This window comes from Podarcis liolepis, assembly GCF_965112155.1.
Source record: "Podarcis liolepis genome assembly, chromosome: Z".
Lineage (NCBI taxonomy): Eukaryota > Metazoa > Chordata > Lepidosauria > Squamata > Lacertidae > Podarcis > Podarcis liolepis.
In genome coordinates this window covers 38,949,504-38,960,699 of record NC_139570.1, presented here as the reverse complement: position 1 = coordinate 38,960,699, position 11,196 = coordinate 38,949,504, and the positions used below count along the sequence as shown (strand labels likewise).

The 11,196-nt window shown below is 45.0% G+C and overlaps 1 protein-coding gene across 2 annotated transcripts; it reads right to left on the bottom strand.

Annotated features, from left to right (window-relative positions):
• Window positions 1-1,259: 1,259 nt before the first annotated feature.
• On the bottom strand, window positions 1,260-9,552 carry RABEPK (Rab9 effector protein with kelch motifs). 2 transcript variants are annotated; one of them, XM_083485576.1, is made up of 8 exons: window positions 9,250-9,552; window positions 6,707-6,838; window positions 6,437-6,597; window positions 5,151-5,303; window positions 4,028-4,189; window positions 3,634-3,783; window positions 2,805-2,954; window positions 1,260-1,538 (listed from the first exon to the last, which is right to left on the bottom strand). In XM_083485576.1, the coding sequence occupies exons 2-8, from the start codon at window positions 6,790-6,792 to the stop codon at window positions 1,291-1,293; spliced, it is 1,110 nt and encodes a 369-aa protein (XP_083341702.1). In that variant the 5' UTR covers window positions 6,793-6,838; window positions 9,250-9,552; the 3' UTR covers window positions 1,260-1,290. The 2 variants fall into 2 exon arrangements, with proteins under 2 accessions (XP_083341702.1, XP_083341703.1); XM_083485577.1 differs by lacking the exon at window positions 6,707-6,838 and having other exon boundaries at window positions 9,250-9,551.
• Between the last annotated feature and the right edge of the window lie 1,644 nt (window positions 9,553-11,196).

The following is an 11,196-nucleotide window of genomic DNA, read 5'->3' as shown; positions in this document are numbered from 1 at the left end:
GAATACAATTGGGCGAAGAATTATTCCCATGCATGTCTGCTGGGTGGTATCAGGCCATTAGGTGATGACTTGGCATATGTGGACAAGCCACAGAAGCATTAGAATCAGAATTGTACAGTTGCAAGATGCCTTCAGGGTCATCTAGTGGTCCTTAATGTTTGCATGTTTTGTTTCTAGATGAAAAGTGATTTGTAAATGAGCTCAGAGTAAGTATGCATTATTGTGCCAGGTCAGAATACCTCAAGCTGGATCTCTGAATAATTTAAGGAATTTCAGGCCCAGAAATATACAAGAGAGAAGCTAAGGGCTGGACCAAGCACACAAGGGAGATGATTTTGGATAAGTTAATCTCTAGCTTTATCAGCTGCTCAACTCTGTAGTTTGTTAGCTTGATCACACAAGAAGCAGCCCATCTACTATTTTAGTTAACCATAACTAACTCTGAGAGCCATGATGTGTTGCTTATTTAATACAGTGGTGCCTCGCAAGACGAAAATAATCCGTTCTGTGATTCTCTTCGTCTAGCGGTTTTTTCGTCTTGCGAAGCATCTGCTGGTCGGATCAGCTGATAAGCGGCTTAGCGGCTTAGAAAAGGGGGGGAGGGAAAAAACCCCGCAGGAACTCGCAAGGCATTGTCGTCTTGCGAAGCAAGCCCATAGGAAATTCGTTTTGCGAAGCACCTCCAAAACGGAAAACCCTTTCGTCTAGCGGGTTTTCCGTCTTGCGGGGCACTGTATTCAAGCTGTCTGGCTCTTTCGTCAACATAAGCTAATGCAATGAAACCACTTGGCCAATAACCTGTGTTAATTACAATCTGCTGCCCATTGTTGGCAAAAGCTGTGTGCCCTTAGGAGTTAATGGTACTTTCCTGTTTCAGTGCAGTAAATCTGTTATATGGGAAATTGTCCAATCCTGAACCCTCCAGCACTAATTCTTATTAGCTTCTTCTAACATATCCTGATTCATCCCATTGTTGGCAAGAGAGCACCATTTGGGGTTCAGTGCCTGTAGAAACTACACATTTCATTTTCTGAGGGTCTTTCACTTCCAAGGTAGTAATATGAAGCAGTCAACCACCCAAATTTGATTAAAGGAGGGCAACTCACTTGTATTTTATTAAGCACTCCCCTTCCTTTCCCAGCCATTCCAGCCACTGGACATGCTGAAACTTTCAAGAGGCAGAAATATGCACACACACTTAATTTGTAGTCCCCCGGCACAAAATGTGGATTGTCTTGCATTACAAGGAGGGAGGCAGATTTAGATTATTAAACATTTATTTAAAACATTTTACTTAAGAAGCGTTACAGCACTGTCTTTGTAGATTTCCCCTTTAATATCCATTCCACCAAACACTAAGCACAAGTGTTCATCTGGGCAGCCTTGAGATAGATTGTCTCCATTAGAGCCTCCAGCTCCTTCCTTCCTGTTGCTGTCCTCACTGGAAGACACTTTCCATGGAACAACACACATAGACTGGTCCAGACGAGCAGAAGGCACAGGAGTTTTAAACTCCAACTTTGTCCAATGTCCCTTTTCTGCAGTTAAAAATAAATAGAAAACTATGCAAAAAAAGAGGGGGGAAAGCAGCAGCTTCTTGTAAATTAAAACATCACGATTTGTCAATCTTAAAAGAGAGCTGGAAAATTAGACGTGAAGCTTCTACAGGGAGTGGAAATATTGGGGATCTCTTCCCTCTTAACATTTTAAGTGACATACATGTGAATAGTGATGGCTGCCAGCTGTATGGTTTTAAAAGCAGCAAAGAAAGATTCTTGGAGGATATGGCAAACCAGTTGTTTGGAATCAAAAAGGGGAGACTGCAGTTTCGTACAATTCCTGCTTGCAGGCTGCTGACTGAGAACAGTATGTGGGGCTATTTAGACCAGAAGGGCTCTTGTGGGTGTTATGGAACACTGAAACCCTGAGCGGCTCTTGGGCACCTTTCAAACTATTCCCATCTAGACCAGGAGTAAGAAACTCATGGCCTGCCAGATGCTGTTGGATTCCTAACTTCCATCAGCTCCAACCGGCATGGCCAAGGGCGGGGATTTAGCAACATATTGCAGAGCCACAAGTTCAGATGGGTTGGGTAAAAATAATAAATTACATACTATTATTCCTGATCTAGCCCACTGCTGCCTAATACTGAGAGCAGCTCCTCAAGGTTTCCACTAGTGAGAAAGGAGAGAGAGAGAAGCCCCTTTCCTGCTGCAAAAGATCCTTTTAACTGGAGAATATTTGGGATTAAACCTGGGACCTTTCTGCATGCAAAACACCTGCTCTTTCACTGAGCTATAGATGCTTTTGATAAACATGAAGCTGCCTTATTCCATATCAGATTTCTTTTGCACACGTAGCCCAGGTGTGCCTACTCTGAATTGACCACAACTTTCCAGGGTTGCAAGCAGATCTGTTTCAATATCACCTGTTCCCTGATGCTCCTCCCTCTCCATCTTGTTAAAAAATTGCAGAATTAAGGAACTAAGCCTGGGACCTTTTTCATGCAACAGGTGAGCTCTACCTCTGATCTACCACTCCCTTTAGTATGTGGTGACTGTTTATAATCCGGGGCGGGGGGAGTCACACTACATAATCAGAGGCCACATAAGCACTCTCTGTTTTGGATTACAGTTCCCATTAGCTTCAGCCACTACTAGCTTCAGATAAGATTGTCATGCGGGGAGGTTACATGGCTGGGGCTGCCATCTCAAAATTGCTGGCGATGGCACATGCGCAAAGAGGACTCCCCAGTATAATGTTCCCAAGGGAAGCTAACCAAAAATATCATAAGAAACACCCACCTATGTGATATTTATACATTGTGTCCAGTGCTCCTGTTGGGTCCATTCCACCAAATATATACAAATGGCCCTGAAACACAACTGCTGAGTGGGCTGCCCGCCCTGCTGGTACCGATCCAGTAGCCGACAGGGTCTCCCACTTCATTTCAGCTGCAAGCACATTAAACCAATCCACATCAGTGCTCATCAGGTGCAAAGCTTAAGCAAATTGAGCTTGAAACACACATAACAGGGCTGCATGCATATTCAGCGATTCTGCAACAGGAAAATGAATTTGGTAAAGAGTTTGGGACAGTTACTTCAAAGTTAAGTTTCTAGCTGTAATGACAGCAAAGATTATTGGGGGCGGTGGCCTAAACAGATGGGAAATGCCTGGAAAATAGGAAGCAAAGGAAGGCTAAATAGTATTTAGAATTTGTTTTTCCCATTAATGTCTGCCTTTCCATAAAGGAACTTGTGGCAGCATACACGGTTATCCTCCCCTTTCCTCCCTTGTATCCTCATAACCCTGCACGGTAGGTTAGACTGAGAGATTATGCCTAACCTAAGGTCACCCAGAGAGATCTGAGTGGGGATCTAATTCCTCGTCTTCCTGGACGCTACCCACTACCCCACACCACCTCTTAAGGCTGTACCGCAATTCTGTAGTAACACAGCCTGCAGGTGGAAACTGTAATCAGGATCCTACAGTATTTCTCACATTCTTAGCCTTTAAGGCTTTATAATGTGTGGCTTCTAAAAGTTAAAGATCTATGGGTTGTTGTTTTTTTAAGGCAAGGTGGGAAGATAATAATCCCTTTCCACAAAGTTTGCACCACTGAGTACTTACTTGTATCAAAGCAGAAGAGATCATCAAAAAAGGTATCACCAGCCAATCCGCCATGTATGTACAGCCTGTTCTCGACAGCCACCACGGCATGGCCATGTCGAGGAGCAGGAGGGTCGCCCTGAACTTCTGGCTGCAGCCATGTCAGAGTGGCTACAGGTGGCAAGAGAGAAATGTATTAAGATGAAGCAACAGCTACCTCAAGGGCCTTGCTCCCTGCTTCCCACACATAGGGTTAAAAGGCCTACATTAGTCATGTTTATCCATTTCAACGGGTTTTCTCTAAGTAGGACTAACAGGATTCAACTCCTACTTTGCTCCTTCTGCTGCCAGGCCCAGGGGAATCAGCTAAACATTTGGTTTGGGAAATATCTGCACAGAAGCAGAGGAAGCTTACCAGAGTCAAAGATGTGAAGCTGCTGGTCTTTGACTGGATCCACCCCTTTATCACCTCCTCCAAATACATATAAACGGTCCCCAATCACTGCTGAGGATGTATGATAAGTCCGAGGGGATGGTGGAGTGCCGCTCACCTTAGGGCTCATCCAAGTTCCAGCTTCTAACGTGGAAAACAAAAATATTTGTAAGCTACAATATAGAAAAATTGGGGGTGGTACACACGTAAATTATAGGCACAGAAAATGAGGGTGGGTGCAAATTACACGTCACGTGTGGAAGAAAGAAATGGAATTCCTAGTCCCCTTTGGTTACCAGGCGAGTGCTTAAATGAAAGGCTAATCTAGTGGTACTTTGATTCAAAAGAATGTCAAAGAGAAACTAGAACTTGAAACTACTGAACTGTAGTTCCTCAAGAGATTTAGTGCTATAGGTTAGGGACTGAAATGAAACATTTTGGGGGTTTTAAATCAAATTGCATGTGCCAGTTTGCTGACCAACGGCTTGGATGTTAGGATGTTATAAACCAACTATTTTGTGTGTATGTCAATGGCCACTGTTAAAAGACAATTATCACCATCTCTACATATTATTTCCTTCTGATCTCACAATTCCACCTTCTGACCCACCAGTGCAGTAACTCAGGATAATACTTCATGCATCTAAAGAAGTCAGATTGTAGTGTGCATAGGCTGATGCCATAATAAATTTATTAGATATAGACGGTGACACAAGACACTGTTGTTTTTGCTGCAGTACAACAACCCAGCTACCACTCTGAAATAAGTTTTATTGTTATTTTCATCATCTAACAGATAGGCAGTGTGGTGTAGTGGTAAGATTGTTGGACTAAGTCCTGAGAAACTAGGGTTCAACCCCCTGATTAAGGCCAAGTGAACTTGGACTAATCATTCTCTCCTAGCTTAACCTACCTCACTGGGTTGTTGTGAGGATAACCATTCTCAGGAGAGCTATATTTGCTGCTCTGAGCTCGTTGGTGGGATAGTGAGATGCAAATATTGGATATGAATAAATTTAGAAATTGGACAGCTGCATGTTTGAAATCTTAAAAAAAAAAATACTCCAAGAAGTAATAAAATGAAAAGGAAATAACTAATACTCACGGAGGTCCAGAACTTGCACACAATTCCTGTTCCCAGTTTCACTGGCTCCTCCAAACACCCAGAGGCTCGTGGGCCAGCTTGTGGGAATGAAGGTGGCATGCTCATAGCGCGGCAAGAGACCCCGCCAGGCAGGTGCCGTCCAGCAGTGTGCATCTGGGAGCCAGAAAGACACGTAAGAGCCTGGTAGTGGGATCAGGCCAAAGGGAGCTCATCTAGTCCAGCATCCTGTTCTCACAGCAGCACCTGATTCCGGGCAGTGTGGGTGCTTCCCATACATAGGGCGCCAAAAGAGGGAGAGCAAAATTGAGATGGTCCATTTTGGTGTGCCAGATTTTGTCATAACTCAGCACACCATATTACCAAAGTCTGCCCCTGCTCAGAGTCCAGCCAGATGCCCCAATGCAAAGCCCACAAGCAGGACCTAAAAGCAGCAGCACTCTCTGCAATTGCTGTCAGGTAAAGGGTGGGTGGGCAGGGCTTTCCCAAAATGGCCTGGTGGGCCAAATGGAGTGGACTGGTGAGCCAGGTTTGGCCCGTGGGCCAGAGGTCCTCCTCTCTTTCCCTATGGCAATGGCACCACCAGGGCAGAGCTTTTTGGAAGAAGTCCAGGGCACCAAAATGCCACAGGGCTCCTTTGAGTGTCGAGACCCTGCAGCCACCCCCTCGTTGGAAAATAACCCACACAAGGACACAGATACTCAGTTTATGTTATTGGGCAAATTTGGCCACAACTTTATTGAATTACAGAATGTGAGCAGTATTGGCTTAGGCATTGATTGGACCTGACTATATCTGACTCCTGCCCACTGTGCGGGAAGTCCAGTAAGGGTAAACCACCGGTAGGGGGAGCCCTGTCCATGCAAGAGGAAGTCCTCTGGCTCACTCCTCAGTTTAAACTGTCCCCGGCCACACCCCACCGGCCAGCGGATTGGCTGGCCGGGCTCTGACGTGGCCGGGATACCCCCAGGCAACGGGAGACAAAGTCCCTCGCCCCCCCCCCCCCCGGAGTGGGTGGCCACATGGTCTACCGCAACTCCTCCCCACTGGGAAGTGGAGCAGATTTACCACATTTGGAAACCTGGTGAAGAAATACAGATCGTCACCTAAAGAGGGAGAAAGAACCCCATGAATCCAAGTCTAAAATTACTGCATTGCAGCCATGAGGACCAGGAACTTGCTTTTTTTTTTTTTTACAAAAAACAAAACAAAAGCAGTTTGCTTGAGAAGCTGAATTCTGCCACATATCATATGCTTCCTTCCTGCTCTAATGACACTCTAGCCCTTACCAAGATCCATGACGTAGGAGTCGGCAAAACTGCCACTCGGGTCTGCTCCCCCGACAAGGATGACTTTCCCTTTCCTGCTGCCTGGCTCTGCAGGAGGTAGGTACAAGGAGTTCTGCCCCACACGGGCACAGGGACTGTCCCCAGGTAGGAGAAGGGCATACCTGGCATGGAGAAATAAGCAAAAGGGATCTCAGCAAGGCTGCTGTTCCATGTGGAGCAGAAGATGGAGCGTGTCTCTTTAAGCCTGCAATGCTATCTATGCACACTTACCCAGGAGTAAACACCATCGAACAAACATGCATAAATGGTGTAGCAGCTACTAGGATGAGCTGGGAACCAGGGTAACCCTGGGCCATGAACTCAGTCAGAGAGTCCCAGGGAAGTCACTCTCAGCCTCTCCATCTACAACATGGGGATAAAACAAGGCTGGGTAACCTTGCTGGGCTGTTCTATGGATTATTGAGGGCGTATGTGCAAAATACTATGAATACCCCAATCTTATTATTCATACAAGAGTGAAACAAATGCTGCAGTATGGACTCTGCCAGACAGCCTCTCTTCCAGGATACTCCATCCCACCACCAAATTTTCTCCTCCCTGCTTCTCAGAAGCCAGCCATTATTCCTTGCTCAGTGTGTACATTTCACCCTAAGTGAGCTGTTTTGCCCTCTCTGGGTCCAATCACTTGCCCCCCTAAAAAGTTCATTTTAAACTTTTGAAAAACTTCAAGTTCTTCCAAGCCTGTTGTGGGTGGATGGTGCTGTTTTACCTACATGAGATCACATACCAGAAGATGCTATGCAGCGTTTGCCAAATGGATGCCCTCCAGGTATTTGGGACTACAACTCCCATCAGCTCTAGCCAACAAGGTCGTTGTCATCTAAAAGATCTGAAATGCACCTTCTTGGCAAAGACTGTCTTCTCTCTGTCCCATCAACACCAGAAGCCCATTAGGTGGTGACAGGAGAGAGAGCCCCTTCTGTGTCTGCTAGATAGGATTCCCTCCCAAGAGAGGTTAGATGAGCTTGTTATCCTTCCACCAGCAGGCTAAGGCCTCCCTGTTCAGACAGGCCTTTGGGAACTTAAGGTACAGGCGATGCTGACTACTGGGCTGCTGTCAAGACAAACAGGATTTCAATTACTGGTTCCAAATGTGTTCTGATGTATTTTAAGCTAATAATAATAATAATAATAATAATAATAATAATAATAAAATTTATTTATATCCCGCCCTCCCCAGCCGAAGCCGGGCTCAGGGCGGCTAACAACAATCAAAATAGTCCAACATTCTAAAACATTCATTATAAAATTAATTAAATCAAGGATGCAGAAGGATGTCAGGTCCTGCAGGGCCCTAGTCTCTTGTGACAGAGCGTTCCACCAGATTGGAGCCGTGGCCAAGAAAGCCCTGGCTCTAGTTGAGGCCAACCTAAACTCTCTGTGGCCTGGGATCTTTAGGGTGTTTTTATTTGCAGACCGTAAATTTCTCTGTGGGACATACCAGGAGAGGCGGTCCCGTAGGTACGAGGGTCCTAGGCCGTATATTGTTGCTAACTAGTTTGTTTTTATTACTTTGTATTTTATAATGCTGCTTCAAAATGTTGAATCCCAACTTGGGAGAAAGGTGGGATATAAATATAATAGGCAAACGAATAAATAATACACAGTAATATACAGGATAGCACCCTCATCCCCTGGTACACCAGATTTCTGCAACCTGATGTGCAGTCATGTTCTTTTGAGGATAACGAGAATTGTTCTTTAAACCATCTGGAGGGCACTAGGGTTGGGAGAGGTTGATGTGCACAACATTTTAAAAATTTAGTTCTTTACTGAGGTTTGCATATTTCAAAAGAAAGAGCCACAACACAATCATAAGGTAATACTACCAATAAATAAATTACCAGAGTCGCCACCCCCTACAGCGATAAACAAGATCCATACCCCACACTACAATTCAAAATGTACAGTAAGTGTGGTGTTAAGAGTGTTGGACTAGGGGTCTGGGAAACAAAATTCCAAGTCTGCACTTAGCCATGGTGCTTCCTGGGTGTCCTAGAGTCAGCCCCTTCACTCTCAGCCTAACCTACCTCACAGGGTTGTTTTGAGCATAAAGCGGGAAGAAAGAGAACTATAAGGGCCACCTTGAGCAGCTTTGAATTAAAGATGGGCTATAAAATAAACATGGCAATACAATTAATATAAAAACCTGTCAAAAGCAGCATTAGAACATTGTAGGTGTTGTCTTCCCCCTTTTATTGGATTTTTCTTTACAAAACACAATACTGTAATTCTTTCTTTCATTTTTAAAGTATTTACTTATGCATTTTCATTAGTACAGTAATGCAAGAATTCTCACTGATGCGTGCAGACCATTTGACAGGGCTGCAGGAGATCAGGGCCCTGCCTCGCGGAGCCTACGGTCTAAAATTCAACCTAGGAAAGCAACAGCAGAAATGAATGGCGTGCAAGAAATCCGCTATAAAATCGGAGGCAGGAGTAAATTATCGGAGGCAGAATCTTGTAAAGGAAGGGCTATTAATAATTTAAGCCTCTGGCCGCAGAGTTTGACTGCATATTGCATGTCATCTTCCGCAAATTAATACTCCCTTTGCAAGGCTATTCCCCTCTGTTGGGGGGCACAGGCGAGAGAGCTCCCTGATCGATGGCTGCCCCTTCCAGGTAGGCTGAAGCGGATCTAGGGGGCCCACGCCTCAGTTCAGCACCGACCTCCCCGCACCCTGTTTCTCTTTGCACGTCAACTCCCTCAAACTGCATCCCACGTGCACTGATGCCCCGCCTCGAGAACGCACCAGTTGCCTTCCTCCGGGTTTCCTCCCGGCTTCAGCTCCAGCAGCGCCGTCCGCGAGCCCGGCTCCGGCCCCATGGATGCAGGCCGAGGGAGAGGGGTGAGATAAAAAAAACCGACGCCCCGCCCCCGGGTCCGTTGCTAGACGACCAGCAGCTCCGCCCTCAGCGTGGCTACTGTGCAAGCGGACAGCGCTTCACGGTAAAACCACCCCGCTGCTGCACACTTTTAAATTGCATATTCTTTCTCCTCAGTTCATTCTAAGGTGCAGCATACTTTTCTCCCCGCTTATTTTTTTTTTAAGAAAGAGGGCCACGTGAGATCGTTTCCGAGCATGTGCAGATCTCTTCCTATTTCATCACACACGGTTACTTCCGCTTGCTTCAGATATGTGGGATTGCTGGTGGCCAGACTGCTATTAATATGTTTATAAGGTGTATCATGTATAGTTATATAAAATATTTCTTATTTATATCTGTTTATTCAAAATGTCTTACAAGGAGTTGCATCCAACTGAGAGTAGGCCTACTGAAATCAATGGGCCTGTCCATTAATTACATTGGGTCTATGCTCTGTGTATGCCTAACATTAGATACAGACCAACATTTTTTACCTGCCCTCCACCATGTGGTCCCCATGTGGGTTACACAACAACTGCTTAATAAATATAAAATTACAACAAAAACAACAGAATTCCAGACAAAAGCAGCACAAATACAGATTAATCCAAAGAGAGGAGTCAACTACAGTGGTACCTCAGGTTAAGAACTTAATTTGTTCTGGAGGTCCGTTCTTAACCTGAAACTGTTCTTAACCTGAAGCACCACTTTAGCTAATGGGGCCTCTGTACCACTGTAAAAGATACTTTAATGACTGCAGTTTCTGGATGAAACATGAGGGAAGCCCCATATAGAGTGCATTATAGTTATCTGCTCTTGACAGAATTGGTTGACAGCTCTCAGGATCTATTGGGTTACAAATGATTTGTGGCACATCAGCCACCATCCCTTGTTTAAAAATATTTGTTTCTTTCATCCAGTTAGTCCTCTTGGCTGCAGTCTAGGAAAAGCCTCCCTTTTTCCTCTCAGCACCTATAAGTTAGTTTAGCCCATCCTCAGATATGATTAATCTGTGGCATAGCCAGTTCTGGAACACTGCACTTACAAAAAGAAATAACAAAAAAGATTAGAAGAATAGGAACACCAGTTGCCAAGAACAGTTTTATTTCATATCTTATTCTTTGGCGATCACTCGTAGCCGAGTAAGATAGTTTTCCATGAACATGATTTTAACAGTGAGTCCGTAAGTCACTATGGAGGCCAATTCTGGATCCACACATTCTTCCACAGTGGGGACATAGGTTTCCGGGCGGGAGTTGATCACAGTGAGGGTTTGCCAAGCATTCCTTCCTCTTAGCACGTTTCTCCCTTTCATCCTGAGTCTGAGTCTCTTCAAAGCCCATGACACCTTTGGTAAAGGCTGTTCTCCAATTGCAGCACTTGCAGGCTAGTGTTTCCCAGTTGTTGGTGTCTATACTACATTTTTAAAGATTTGCCTTGAGTCTTTAAAGCTTTTTTGTTGACCACCAGCATTCCTCTTTCCATTTTAAAGTTCAGAATAGAGTAGTTGCTTTGGAAGACGATAATCAGGCATCAGAACAACATGAGCTGTCCAACGAAGTTGATGCTGAAGAATCATTGCTTCGGCACTGGTGCTCTTTGCTTCTTCCACTACACTGGCATTAGTTCACCTGCCTTCCCAAGTGATGTGTAGTTCATCCCCGGACACAGGGTTGATGGAATCTTTCAAGGAGTTGGAGATGGCGTTTCTAAGTGGTCCATGTTTCACAAGCATACAGTAAGGTTGTTAGTACTGTAGCTTTGTAAACAAGCATTTTGGTTTCCCTGCAAATTTCCCAGTCCTCAAACACTGCACTTCAATCAGTAGAAAG